General features: G+C 44.8%; 1 protein-coding gene across 1 annotated transcript; it reads left to right on the top strand.

The window, feature by feature from the left end:
* The first annotated feature begins 349 nt into the window (after positions 1–349).
* LOC146188441 (RING finger protein 151-like) lies at positions 350–7,889 on the top strand. Its single transcript, XM_084605050.1, has 2 exons — positions 350–598; positions 7,629–7,889. The coding sequence occupies exons 1-2, from the start codon at positions 362–364 to the stop codon at positions 7,887–7,889; spliced, it is 498 nt and encodes a 165-aa protein (XP_084461176.1). The 5' UTR covers positions 350–361.
* Positions 7,890–14,893: the final 7,004 nt, after the last annotated feature.

Raw genomic sequence — 14,893 nt, 5'->3', positions numbered from 1 at the left:
ATATTCTCATAAACTACTTCATTTTGTTCTTCACATAAAGCTCGCCAGTATTTTTTCTTTCCATATACATATGAGGATGGAATAGCTACCTTTCCATCTAGGTTTTTGTAAAGGATGCTTGCCTATTTCCATGAAATTAGAGCAATTGCGTTTTTCTGAATTTATTGAAAATGTTTTCTTTGTTTTCAAGTTCGTATCTTCTTGATCGAATGCGCTCAACCCAAGACGTGCTTTTTTCTAGCGCCTGTATAGCAGTTTAAATCTCTCTCCATATTTAGTTCTTTTTGATGTTTGAAATTTCGTAGAAATATTTAACAACACTGCACCCCCCTTCTGCTCACTAGCCTCAAACAGGACCCCAATGGCGGAGCTGAGTGTGGATGATTACGACCCCAAGCCCGAACATGACCTGATTTGCGCCATCTGTCTTTTGGTACTGCGCCAACCGGTGGAGTGCAGCTGCCAGCACACTTTTTGTCGGGAATGTATCGAGAAATGGATTTGCACGGACAACAGCTGCCCCGTGTGCCGTAAGCGGGACATCAGCGACTTCATTCCCGATCTTCCACTACTCCAGAGTAGGCTCCACAACTTGAAGGTAACCACTGATGCTTCCAACCTTACTAAACTACGATTACATTGCATATATGTATCCTGGTTTAACATTAAAAGAATGGAGTATCTTTGCGCATTGATGCGAAAAACATTTATTTATTTATTCCTTGTTATGTATTCTAGCTTTTGGAGGAACAAGCAATGCACAATAAGGAAATCGATACACGTCATATGAATGGTAGGTGAGTGTACCAGGCCAGATGAACACGAAAATTCTTCTAACGCTCTTGACCGTTCAAACTCTGTCATAATGTTTCTTACTTGATACGTTTGCTTTGCGCTCCCGTGTAAGTTAAACAAACCAATCAACAGCTACATTTTGTGGCCGCGCCAGTATCTCGAAGAAGCGAAACAAAAATACAATATGAAGTTAAAATATTCAGATCGCTCCCAATTTCTGAGGAAGTTTTCTTTGCAGAAGTGATACTAATTGAGCTGAAAGAAATTGCAGTTGCCGCTAGTATTGGAATTGAATTTTATCCTGCAGTACTGACATGATACACATACGCTACAGATACCGGTTGGCTTATAATGAATCAGTGTGGACTAAGTTAATCTATGATGTTCGTTTTTCAATGACGTTAAGGAGAACATTTAAAACAACAGCATTACTTTTAATTCTCCAAACTACACTCCCAAAGACACTGGCCGGAGAGCGTCTCAAATGAACACCGCACTGCTCTGGAGACGCCGAGTGTCTGACTTCTACTTGAAGGAAGTGCACCTTCCGCGCGCCACCCACCGACCACAAAACACAACACAGGCGCGTACAGCCGTACCCCGCAGGAAAGAATGGGCGATTCGAGTTCGACTACGTCCCTCCCTCGGCGTCAGTGGGATGGCCCAGATGTCGTGCCGTTAAGACTGCAGTAGTGGAGGCGGCACCCGGAATATTCAACAGATGTAAATGCAAGTGACCCAATAGCGGATTTGCGTGAAAATTGTGAGCAAACATTGATAAAGATATGATGAAGCTTAGTCTTTGAAGAGTGCACAATATCCTAGTAAATGGGGGAATCGTTGTTTTTCTGCAGATCGTCGCTTGTAGCATTTTAAAACACGGAGGGTACCTTTCTTTTTGGCTTATTCTTTGTTCTGTTTGAGGACGCTTTTGTAGCCTTCTTGTAACGTTTGTATGCCTTATTCATAGTGAAATTAGAGGCATTAGCTTGCTTGGTGTACGATTGCATCTGCATCTTGTTCACTCGCTAAGTGCATAGAAACATAGAATGCCTATATATATATATATATATATATATATATATATATATATATATTGTAACGGATGACAGGGTTTTAATACAGGTGAACTTCGTATGAAGGACGGACGCACACGGCTCAAAAAACCCGGATCAATCTGCGCGCGCCTCGCTTTTTCCGGTTCTTCTTCCTCTGCTTTTGTTGCTTCTTAGTGCGCCGCTATGCGGTGCAGCAATTCCCCCCGGGCAAAGAATTCTCGTCCTCGAGAAAATTAGGGAGATCGAAGATGGCAGCGCTTCAGACGACCCACATGAAAAACGTGTGTCTTGCGGGATCGGCGGTTATCCGTCGTGACTTTGGCGATGACGTAATTCACGTCGTTCAGTTGGTCCAACACGACGAAGGGGTCATCATACTTGCAAAGAAACGTCTCATATAATCCTCGCTTGCGAATAGGCGTCCAAAGTCGAAGTGTACGAAGGGCTTCTTCGGCACGGCATAGTATCTGGGAAACAGACGCATCGTCGTTGGGGGAAACAGGGAAAATGGTGTCAAAGAAGACGTGGGGAGGTCTTTTGTAGAGTAAAAAGAAAGTAGAATAGCCGGTAACTTCATGATTTGCAGTCTTATAAGGGTACGTCACAAACGGTAGCACTGCATCCCAGTTGCGATGGTCAGACGAGACGTACATGGACAGCATGGTTGTCAAGGTGCGGTTGGTGCGCTCGGTGAGACCGTTGGTCTGCGGATGATACGGTGTTGAGTGTGGGTAGTGTGGACCGCAAAGTCTGAGAATTTCTTCCACGACATCAGCAGTAAATTGCCGACCACGATCACTTATAATAACATGGGGTGTGCCATGATGCAGAATAACGGAATGCAAAATAAACGACAAAACATCGGCAGCCTTTGCAGTAGCGAGAACAGCGGTCACCGCGTATCTGGTGAGATAGTCAATGCAGACGATAACCCAGCGGCAGCCCTCTAGAGTCATTGGAAAAGAACCGAGCGGGTCAATTCCAATCTTCTCAAAAGGTGAGGTAGGTGGCTTGACGGGTTGTAAAGGTCCGGCCAGCGTGGTGGTGCATGCCTTAAGTCGTTGGCATTTTTCACACGTCGCAACGTATTGCTTGGTGGTCTTATCAATTTGTGGCCAATAAAAACGCTGGCGAATTTGGGGCAGGGTACGACAGAAGCCTAGATGTATAGATGTAATACAGTAAAATGCCACTTGAACGAGCGTCACTTAAACGAAGTATTCAGTTGTACGAACTTTATTAATTTCCCCCGCCAAAGCTGCATTGAACGCTATGTAAACGCCCTGCATTTTAACGACATCCAATAGTTACTTATTTCAGTTCTACGAACGTTTTCTATAACGTCATCCTGTGTTTCCCACGTCATACTGAGTATTTCAACCAGAACAACGTGCAGTTTTTATTGAATATTTTGATAAACATATTTTATCAGCGCGTGACGAAAGCTGGCCGTCATTTAGCTCTAAGCTTAACTGGCTATCTAAACAAGCTTGTATCCAGCGGAATCACAGCTAACTTTGCATGATTAATTGGATCCACAGTCATAGCTACCCATAGCCACAACTTCAGCCCTACAAAGCTTCTTAGCTCCAAGAAAGGCGTACGTATAGCAGGTTAATTGTGATCTGCGGAAGAAATAATCTGGTTGGAGGAAATGAATGCCTCGGCTGCCTAGCAGACCGCTGCGCCTGACGAGGTTCACGGCAGCTTGCACACAGTGACTGAAGCCAAGACCACTGCAGTCCTAAGTTCAAAAGTGCTGCAAAATTTCAATTCAGCGAACTTTCACTTTAACAAACATTTTCCTAAGGTCCCTTAAAGTTTGTTCAAGTGAAATTTCACTGTATCACAGTGTATGGCATGCAAAACTTGTGCACAGAGACTTTTTGGGACGACCAAAAGGAGGGCAGCACCGTCAACTGAGTAGTTCTTCTTGAACACCGACCTCAATACTAAACTGCGTTGACACTGCTCTTCCATCTGCCTCTTTTATAAGAGGCTGTAGTGACCAGTCGTTGCGTTGTTCTCGCCTAAAGGTCGCCATACTAGGAAACATCGACGCAATTGAGGCTAAACACCCGTCGAAGCCGTCTTCATCGTTAACGGAGGTCGGCAATGCGTGCCGTGACAAGCAGTCCGCATCACTGTGATGTCGTCCACTCTTGTACGCGACACCAAAGTTGTATTCTTGTAGGCGTAAAGCCCAGCGCGCCAGACGACCAGATGGATCCCGAAGTCCGGTGAGCCAGCATAGCGAATGGTGGTCAGTAACTATTGTGAAGTAGCGCCCATATAGGTATAGTCGGAACTTGTGCACAGCAAACACAACTGCGAGGCACTCCAATTCGGTAACCGTGTAGTTCTGTTCACATTTTGTCAACGGGCAGCTGGCATATGCAGCAACGTGCTCAGCCCCACTATGCAGCTGCACAAGCACCGCCCCAAGACCGATGCCACTGGCGTTAGTGTAAACCTCCGTCACAGCAGAAGGGTCGAAGTGGCGCAGCAGTGGTGCTGAAGTTAGAGAACACTTGAGAAGATTGAAAGAGGATTCGCACTCTGGGGTCCACACAGATTGCGAATCCTTGTGCAGTAGAGAAGTCAGGGGGTGGGCAAGTTGCGCAAAACCAGCAATGAAGCGACGAAAATGAGAAGAGAGGCCAAGAAAGCTCCGAAGACTTTTCAAGGTGCGTGGAGTTTCGAAGTCGCGTAAGACGTTCGAGCGGTTTATGGACACTATCCTTCGAGGCTTCAGAAATATGAATGTGTTATCTTGATGAAGTTATCATTTTTGGAAAGGCCTTCCAAGAGGACAATAAGAGGCTCCATAAAGTTCTTGAATGCATTGGAAAAGCGGGCCTCATTTTGAATTCGAAGAAGCGCCATTTTGGAGAGCGACAAACTTTAGTCCTTGGGTTCCTCATCAACAAGGATGGTATCAGGCCGGATCCGTGAAAAAAAAAAATACGATATCTATTCCACGAAATAAAAGGTTGCATTATATTGTTAAGGCACCCATACATCACTAACCAGCAGATGAATATCGGGAGTGCGTTGACAATGTCGAGCCCTACATTCGTCTAAAAAACTGCCAAGTTACCCTAATATTGTCCGAAACGTTGTGCGGCAGGATAAAATTTCTATATACAGTTCTATATTATTCTCTATATCTACATGCTTTGGAGTAACGTGCCTATATATTCGTTATATATGCGCGTATATAACCGTTAGGCATAATGGAACATATTTACATCGTAAATATATACCGTTATGCGGGTGTTAAGTGCAGAGAACTGTTAGCTAATAGTATTTCCATGAAATATAAGCACTGCAGCGGCTATACGTGGCTGACATCAGGAAATGTGCTAAGTGGCGTCAGTGAGCCATGAAGGTTTTTTTCTTCTGACTGAACCAGTTTTGACTTTCAAGGAGACCTATCTATATTGAGTCATAGATAATGTTTTAACGAGCGCAATAATATCTTGTTCTGCTTTGAAATTCTAGTGCCACCTACACTTCCAGAGGTGGCGCTCCGTCTTTCGTGAATTCGACGCGTTTCAGCGAATGACTAAAGTTACACATTCTCTTGCTGATAAGAGCGTATGTAGACATTTTATTCAAAGCTTCCTTAATCTTGTTGGAAACTGCATCTTGAAGACCGCGTTAACCTGAAGTTGTTTATGTTTATAAGAAGGAATAAAATATTTGCCGCCGAATCACTACATTGTTACTTAAACTGAGTGTCACAATCAGTAAATATGCAAAGTAATGATTTTAACTAGTCAGCGTTTCTCAGTTACTCACATTAAAGAGCAAACTGCCTCCTTTGAAAATGTTCCCACACAAATCTGTTTCGAATGTCCAACTTAATACAGTCGATCAGAAAAAAAGAAGTAATTACTAAGGTTGAGATAGTTATTTACCAATAGAGTGTATTCAATACAAAACACTTTCCTGTGTCACTAGTGGGGTTCAGATGAGTTTCCACCACATCGTGTGCTTACGAGGTGTCAATTATAAATAAAGAGTACAAATTGCTTCGATATTGCTTGATCTGGGATATGAATCACTGTCCTTTCGTTCCCCAGCTGAGCGCTGAAACTAATTCTATATGCCGAATTCGTACTATCGCGATGCCAAAGGACGCTAAGAGGAAGGACATCAGCAGAAATAACTGAAAAAATATTAAAAGCAAATTGAAAGAAATAAAACTATTTTAAGCATGGGAATTGCAAGTAAAATTTAATTTGTAGATGTCGGGAAAGAAATGAAACTCAGAACGAGCTCTTAACGGAACTAGACACAGAACTCTGAATGTCTTCATGTTTCCGCAACGGGGTACCTCTGATATACCGCGCTATGCCTGCTTTTTATCTATCGATGTGATAAATACGCCAGAGTATTTCGTCGCTGAATAAGGGCGGTCGAACACTCGAAATTAATAGAGATGACTATTTTGGTCCACTAAACAATCTAGTTCAGAAGTGTGGTTTGTGGTTTATTCAGTATGGTACCCCCCCCCCCCCCCCCCCCTCTGCCATGGGGTAAGGAGTTCAATATCTTGCGCTGCCAAGTAGCCACCAGCTGTCCAATGGACAGATTATTTTCTCCGACTTGATGCTCGCCTCACTGAGGTTAAGTACTTAGGAAACAATTGGCTCATTATTTTTGGTGTTTAACATCTCAAAGAGACTCAGGCTGTCTGGGACGTTGCAGTGGAAGACTGCGGAACGTTTGACTACTCTGAGTTCTTAACGCCCAGTGATATCGCACGTTTTACGAGTGCATCTCTTTTCGTCTTCGTCTAAAAGCTGCCGGCATTCGATCACACCTCACTAGGTAGAGCAGTCTAGACGCTTAATCGCTTAGGCACTGCGGAAGATCCTTTGGAATATGGAATTGGATGAACGTGCTGCGCTGATGGGACAGTGATTATTTCCAATATACGACACCCCAAGGCACAGCTCGTGCGGCGAAATACAGTTATGTTGCGCTCTTCAAACCGAAGTGATGGCCATAGAGCATCCGCCTCACATTGGGGGTGCACCAGCTTCCATCATAGGCGCCGCCGGATATCCGCCAGTTTTCCAATCGGTAAAATATCCCAAGTACTAATAATCGGCTTAACGAAATGCTTGGGAGGCGGTTCCTGAACAAAATCGTCGCTCTAAGGGATAAGTAGTTCTTTCCGTTATCAATATCGAGTGGGAAATTTCACAATTAGCCCACTTATTCAACTGATGCGTTGCCCTTGTATCGGCTACAAAGGAATTAAAATCTGATTTCCTGCTGAGGAAGTATACGCCTCGTGTAGCGGAGCTAACAGTTTCGGTTCCTTGTTCCGCTAGAGATTCATTGGTGTTCTGATGCCCACAGGAGCTCCAGCAGCGTATTGCCATGTCTTTATGGTGCAAAACGCTAGCGAATGGTCTCAGTAAAAATCGCCAATTTCGAGCTCTTGCAAACTCAGGTTTTCGCTGATTGTGAACTGGGAGCAAACCATCACCACTATCAAGAAAACTACTAAGCAAACTCAAAATTTATTGTACCAAAAATATCACCGAAATTTCGTACCTTACATGGGTCGAAAATAATTTCAAACGTCCAGTTCTACTCTCCGGGCACCAATGAAAGGCGAAGAAGTGGAGAGAATGCTTAGCTTTAGTAATTTATTCATGAATATGTCCTACCTACCCTCTTTTACGCTTTGAAAATAAGAAACTAGTGCAGATGCACGCTGCGTGCTCAGAACTAATCTTCTGTCGTTAATTGCAGGTCAAGTGTCGCAACGCTGGTTGCACTGCTCGTGTACCTGCGGACAGCTACGCGAGCCACGCCGGGCTGTGCGAGTTCCGCGATGTGGGCTCTCTCAATGAGCCACGTCAACGTAGGACCCCACCAACGACAGCTGACACCGAAGCCAACTCTTGGGTCTTGGTCGCGTGCGAAAAAGGCTGCGGGCTGCTGTTCACTGCAGAGCGTCTTCAAAGCCACAGCTGCCTGGAGGAGCTCAGGCACAAGCTCAATGGTGAATGAAACTCTTCACCTTGCTTGACCACTTTTTTGTGATACAAGTATCCAATTATTTATTCGATACCTTTGGAATACAGAAATAATATCAGTCACAAGGATTAAAAATATTTCATTTTAAAGAACTAATATTTATTATTTGAGAGTGGAAATAAACTTCCTGAAGGTTATTATAGATGCTTAGGTTGAGGGCAATGAAATCCTAATTGTGTGCTGCTTAACTCTCTGGGTGAGTGAATTTCTTTCTTTCTATTGTAATTTCTGACGAGAAAAAAATAATTGCGCTCCCGTACAGTGGTCAACTTTTTAGAAATGTGCATGTCCTTTTTCTACCTTGAAAATTGCAGATATTTTTTAGGTAAATTTAAAATTGAAACATTATATTTGATGCAGTTCTCAGCAATGTTTAGGGGTAAATGTAATGTTAATTTTTTTCGCTTATTTCGACATCATGAAAGCGTTGGGTCCACTGAAAGACAAAACAAAAGGGCGAACAAAGTTGGACGCACTCTACAAGGTATTGAGAGCGCTATGCACAAACCTATGATCACAATATTAGCTACATATGCCATAACACGTAGGCAATGTTAACGGAAACATAATCGATACACCAACAACGAAGTCTGCCTGTTAAAATGAAGCGGTCTCCCGCAACTATGATTTACTCTAACCATTTAGAAATTGCTCGTGGTGCTGAACTGAGGAAGGAATTGATCTCGCCTTAGATAAACGCAGAGTATCCGCGCGTCTGCTTAGGCACAAAAATGATCATAGATTATGTCAAGACTAATAGTGCCTTCGGCTTACGGCACTCGTGGAGCGCTTTTGAAGTGCCTGGCAAACTAACACCACCACCACCGCGACATTTCGCAGCATGTGCCGTCGTCTCTAGTTAGCACTAGCTCTACACACCATTTGTAGGAACGTAGGGTAGCCTCCAAGACAGGTAAGCGTCTCGGAAGCTATGCAGGAGTGCGCAGAAAACTCGAATAGTACCGTCAGCCCAAAAAAGCATAAATGTCGTGTATGCCCAAAGGACACCGTTCGTTGACATTGCCTTACAAAAACTTCGCGGGCCCCTATTCGCATGCACGGCACTCTTAGGCATTCTCTGCAGAACAGATTGTGCACCAGGAGTTTTTTTGGCCCATTTGTTCACTTTTCTATCATACGGCTATCTACTAGCTAGAATTAACCGCTGCAGAAGTTTTCCACCTTTGTTATTCTTTGTAGCTACAGTGATGATGTAGAGATGACATTTAAAATATTGGCGGTTTAAGTTGAATCTTTATCAGAATACTTTTGCACACTTTCGCAGGCTGCACACGGATGGATAGTTGGAATTGTGTAACGCATAAGATTGCTTTAAAAACACACGGAACAGCGCATTGAACTGCCCTTTTCTTTACGCGTTTAGTTTGATATTTTATTGTAGGTTAATTTCTGGGGAATGCAAGCGCTGTAAATGTCCACTCAAGGTAAATCAGATTTAACGAGGCAAATTTCGAAATTCGAAACAGTCTTCCAGTCACCCTATACACCTGGACAGCTTTTTCTCGCTATGCAGCGATAGCTACAGAGTCGAATGGCACGGATCGTCATTTAGAATATTATACCATAACAAAATTATTTATGTTGTTAATACATCTCAATTGTACTACGATGCAAGCGTTTACAAAGTTAGTGTAGAGCTTGCGGGATAGAGGCGCCATCTGTCGGGATTCTCCGGAAGAGTACGTCAGCTGCTGCGGCTGCGTCTACGCGCCCGCTTTTCTGTGCTTTAGCAATGCGCTTTTTTCGTAACGTACTGTAGGCCACATTCATATTTCGCGAATTTTCGTTCACTTCACAGGATTCTAAAGGAAGTAATTTCTGCGTTGTAGTCGGCTCAAAAACCATAATTCCGAGCAAAGGTTCAACTGAAGCCGAAATCATAATTGCGGCCTGGTATTCCAGAACTACATGATGTAGTCACACCGTGACTAAAGCTCCGCCACCGTAGCCATGGCTGCATAGCCATAAATAGTTGTGCGCGAGTATAGAGCCCCTCGCTGGTCGCGGTAGTGGGTAGCTGTTATCCCTGGTGAACAATCAACCTGTCAAAAAAGCTTAATGCGTCCATCTTGAAATCGCATCGCGGTTAAAAGCTACTGAGAAGGAATATATATCTCATTTATGTGCAAGCAGCAAAGAAAAAGCTGCCAGCCCTGCTGGCCCATATACGATACAAATTTTCCACTGCGTTCTTTGCTGATGCCGAAAATTATGAATGTGAACCAGGTTAAGGCTACACCGAATTCACTACATCCCTTAACAATTCGATATTTGAGCGACTACAAGTGCGTATTGCCGTCCACACTGAACGATAGAGGAGATAGCGAAGGACATCTTTCTGAGATACAACAGTGGCAGTAAACACAGTCTTTGTAAGTTCTAGCTCGCAAAAAGTATCAGCAACCTCAACATGAACCACGCTTCCATGGCAACACTCATGCTGAGTTTCGCTTGCCTGTCCCGGGCTCATTTAAATGATGGCGTCACTGAACGGGTCTCTGGCTCCACGCCTATAGCCCATGGACAATGGCCGGCCCACAGAATTCGGATTTTTCACTGGTAATCTGCGCTCCCTACTGAAGTGTACTTTATTCTTACGTCAATTGGATATGATGATGTGGTCTTGTATTAACAGGATTGAAGTAACTGTCGACTCATTGTTAGGTTTAAGGAGCAGCTAGAAGTTAGGTCACTGCAACAAGTGTTGAGAGAGGCGTGGGTAAAGGGACAACATACGGCGATACGTCTTTACCAGCATATCTGATTCCCTTCAGGGCTTGTGGCATTGACCAACTAATGTGCTCACTGTCGATTTGGCTCAGTGATTACGGCACTCGGCTGGCTCACCTGAGGACGCAGGTTTCTACTGGACCCCGCAGTCGCGTTCCGAGGGAGGTCAAAATCAAGGCATCTGTGTGCTTTTCTACGATTGTGCCTCTTAAAGATCTCAAAAATGAGCAATGTTTTTTAAACACTCTACTATGGTGTCTCTGATAGGTGAATTAACTTTCGAATGGTTTGGTTTGTGGTTTGTGGGGTTTAACGTTCCAAAGCAATTCAAGCTATGAGAGACGCTGTAGTGGAGGACACCGGAAATTTCGACCCCCTGGGGTTCTTTAACGTGCACTTACATTGCACAGCACACGGCCACCTTGCTTTTCGCCTCCACCGAAAAGCTGGCGCCGAGGCCGTGATTAAGCATCTACCACAATGCGCTGGTAGTCAGTCTTTTTTTCGTGAGAACAGAAATCTTCAGTAAAATATGGCGGATGTTCTCCACGAATGCCGTACCTCTACTAGCAATAGATTTGCCGCTGCTGTGTTTGCAGAGACAGAAATGGACCGGGAAGTCCTTCAACAGAACATCGAAGAAGTCATGGAGGTCCTGGAAGAAAACTGCGAACTACTGCAAAGACTACAATTGCGTTTAGGGCAATCCTAGACCTATATTCATCGAAAATTTCGCAGCGCCAAAGCCTTGGCAGTATGTGGCCTGTAAAATACCCCGTCTCCCAAAAGTGTTTCCCGGTCCTCGTTTGCAATAAAAGGACGATGCAGCTTCTGGAAACAAAGTAAAGGCAGTCACATCCCACGGTAGGAAGATTTTTACCAGTTCCTTTGTGATTTGTGGTAGTGGTTCCTTCATGTTGGTGGCAGCGTCGGAGATTGCATTACCTGCGTTGTCTTTCAGAACGTTTCTCTTAAATTTCCATAAATGCAAGCTAAAGTTCACTACAACAAGACTGGATTGCTAATTGCAGCGGTACCGATAAAAATGTTAATCATTGTCCTTTTTTTTTACAAAACAACAATAAAATACCTTTTTGGAAGCGGTATTACGAAGAGGCGCACAAAATACACTAGGAGCACATTTCGAAAGTTCAAAATACACCTTAGCCAATAAATAAAACGTCGCAAAACAACCACCGTCAACATAACTCATGTATATTAATGTTCGCGAAAGAGAAAGATATCCTGTAAAAGCGAATATCAGATAAAAGATAAAAAATTCCAACAGCTGATAGCCAGAATAAAAAAGTAACACAGCTTAAGAAAAACTGCGCAAAAATTCGTTGGACGCACTTAGATCACTCTAAAGTGCGGTAAGATTTGCCTGCCACTCTTTGCAGACATTTGCCGCTTTTTCAGTCATTTTCGATTTCACTTTGTTAAGCTCTGCACCTTTTTCGCTCTTTTGTTGCTCTTTTTCCTGTTTCAGCCTTTTCTCTTTTCCGACACTTTTCCTGTTTTACTCTTGAGTGACTGTTTTCTATATCACGATGAAATTATGAGGTTTGGATTTGAAGCTTTGCAACGTTTTTGCAGGTTTTGAACCGTTTTAACAATTTTCTTGGTCATTTTGGACATCCGTGATTATTTTCAAGTCTAGACATTATATCGATGTCCATGGCTCTTTCGTCGTTGAAATCACGTTTCTGTCTCTATATAATTCCCTTACTGCACATCAACACAATTTGTGCACGGAGACTTTCATCCTGTGCCTCATAAAACAATTATTTCCTCCTAAACCACGTCATTCTTCGAAAGAGACGGTAATGCACCTTTGGCTAAGGGACACTTTATACGCACTCCCACGAGCCCTAAATGTATTCGCATTGATATATATTGCGAAGACAAAACATGTATTAGAACAACACTGATCAGAAGTAACTAACCCCGCAACAACCAGATAGACGCCACGTTCTAAGCATGCTGGATTTAGCGAGGTTGATAGCGAGAACATCAGTGTCATTATCAAGTGGTAAGTTGTTCTACACAGATATTGTGACGACGTTGCGCATTGTGCTCGGTGTAAACGATTGTGCTCAATCAATGGAGTGACACAACTGGCATTTGACGTTTGAAGGGTGACTTTTGAAGGGCGATAGAGCGTCAAGGGAAGGTGTGCAAGTGTCAAAAAGTTGATGTGGAATAATTAGGTAAATAATTATAGGCAATAAGATTAATAATTAGTCCACAGAAAAATGTTCAGTGGCTTAAATCAGCTTTGCCATGATATACGAAGCGCAACACACGTTTTTCTGGTTGATCATGTTGTGGTCGTCTGTTTAGCAATGAGTCGGATCCTCTTTTGTTCGTTCCTGTTGACTGAACACTTGCATAAGCCCCAACTCGGCGGTCATGCTCCGTCATAACACTCGGCAGTCTGGCATTAATCTTAGGCAAGCCGGTACTCTCGCTGCTCAGGTGTCGCCGCTGCTATCTTCGCCTCCTTAGTCTCATTAACGCTTTGCTGCTGCTATGCGCCGCTTTTTACGCTCTCCCGGCAGCGGCTTTTCGACGGAGGCGCAACGGATTGTTATGCGATCTCAGCGCTGTTGTTGCGCCCCGCCGGGGTGGTGCAATGGTAAGACACCCGAATACTGTGCCGGAGCACCCGGGTTCGAACCCGACTTCGCCGGCTGCGTTTCGATGGAGGCGAAACGAAGCGGCGTCCGTCTGCTGTGCGGTCAGGGCACGTTAAAAGATCCCCAGGTGGTCTTCATTACTCCGTAGCCCTCCACTACGGCTCCTCTTTCTCCCTTTCCACCTTCACTCCCACCTTCCTTCCTTCCCTTACGGCGCGGTTGAGGTAGCCACAAGAAACAAGTGAGACAGTTACCATGCCTTTCCCTTCCTATAAATCAATCAATCAGGAAGCGAGCTGGCTCAGCTATAGAGCCAGTAGCAGGCCCATGCGTTTTTTTTTTTCTTCCTGCAGCCACAACAAAACACAACTGACGGCATACAAAAGATAGAACATTCGGTGGCAAGCTAGCCCCCGCCGCAAGCGGCGTTGACCTACCAGTCGCCGCACCGTAGGGCCAGGAACAGCCACCCTTCACCACCCCCTCCACCCGCGATGTCAATGCACGTGAAAGAGGTGCACGTTGTTAGTCTTGTGGCTGTAGGATAAAGAAAACGGAATTGCACGGGCCTGCTACTGGCTCTGTAGCGGTCACCTTCGCTGCCTCGTGCGGACAGAACAGAAAATAGAGAAGAAAGAAAAAGAAGAGAGGGAGAAAGACGCGTGCCGCAACAACAGCCGTCGTCCTCCACCGAAACAGCGCGGGTGCAATGAAGGCTCACAACAGATAACATTCGGTGTCAGGCTAGTCCCCACCGCAAGCGGCGGTGCACTACATGTCCCATTCCCATCAGGGCCAGGATCAGCCGCCCTTCAACGCTTCCTCCGGTCCCCCAGGTTGAAACCCGTTATACTTTGTGGCACGGGCAGAGGCTCTTTATTTTTCTTCCCTTTTGCATGCCTCAGCATAATATATGTCCCCCCAGGTGGGCCACGCGAAAGATCCCCAGGAGGTTACTCCGTAGCCCTCCACTATGACTCCTCTTTCTTTACACTTGCCTCCCTCATCTTGATCACTTGCATTATAGCGCGGGTCAGGTGTCCACACGAGCGTGTGGCAATGCACCTTTCCTTTCTTGTCAACCAATCTATTACTATCATTAAGGCGAAAGCCTTTAATGGCTCTCTCTGTCGTGGAAAAAGTGCGTCCCGCTTTTGCGGCGGCTGTCGCGTGGCGTTCCTTGGCGAGCGCTCAAGTGTGGGATTGCAGATTACAGGAATGCGCGACAAGATGAAACGTCTGGAAGGAAGGCGCAGTACTCACTTTCTCCGAGAAGTGTGCGTTTGGATGGAACGCCATCGCTCTGTCGCGTAGCGTTCCTTGGCACTCGTTGAGTGTGGGATCGCAAATTGTTACGATCAAGGGAAGAAGAAAAAGATAATGCACGGGCCTGTTACTGGCTCTGTAGCTGAGCCATCTCCGGTGCCTCGTCCGGATAGAAGAGAAAACAAAGAAAGAAAAAATCACAGGCGCTTAGCGGTAGTTAAGCCTTGGAGATTGCGAAAGCCAGAGAGGCGAAGTGTCTCAAATGGAAGGCTAAACCACCTGTTAGAGTACCTCGATACGCGCGCCCTCGCGCCCCCGTAG

Source organism: Amblyomma maculatum, chromosome 5 (genome assembly GCF_055883805.1).
Source record: "Amblyomma maculatum isolate TAMU_Amacu chromosome 5, ASM5588380v1, whole genome shotgun sequence".
Classification (NCBI taxonomy): Eukaryota; Metazoa; Arthropoda; class Arachnida; order Ixodida; family Ixodidae; genus Amblyomma; species Amblyomma maculatum.
This window is presented reverse-complemented; position numbering and strand designations above follow the sequence as displayed.

What these genes read in the sequence shown, in the direction of transcription:
- LOC146188441 (XM_084605050.1), top strand. Translation starts at nt 362, where the DNA reads ATGGCGGAGCTGAGTGTGGATGATTACGACCCCAAGCCCGAACATGAC. An exon ending in GTAGGCTCCACAACTTGAAG is followed by an intron (nt 599 to 7,628) that starts GTAACCACTGAT and finishes CGTTAATTGCAG; the next exon opens with GTCAAGTGTCGCAACGCTGG.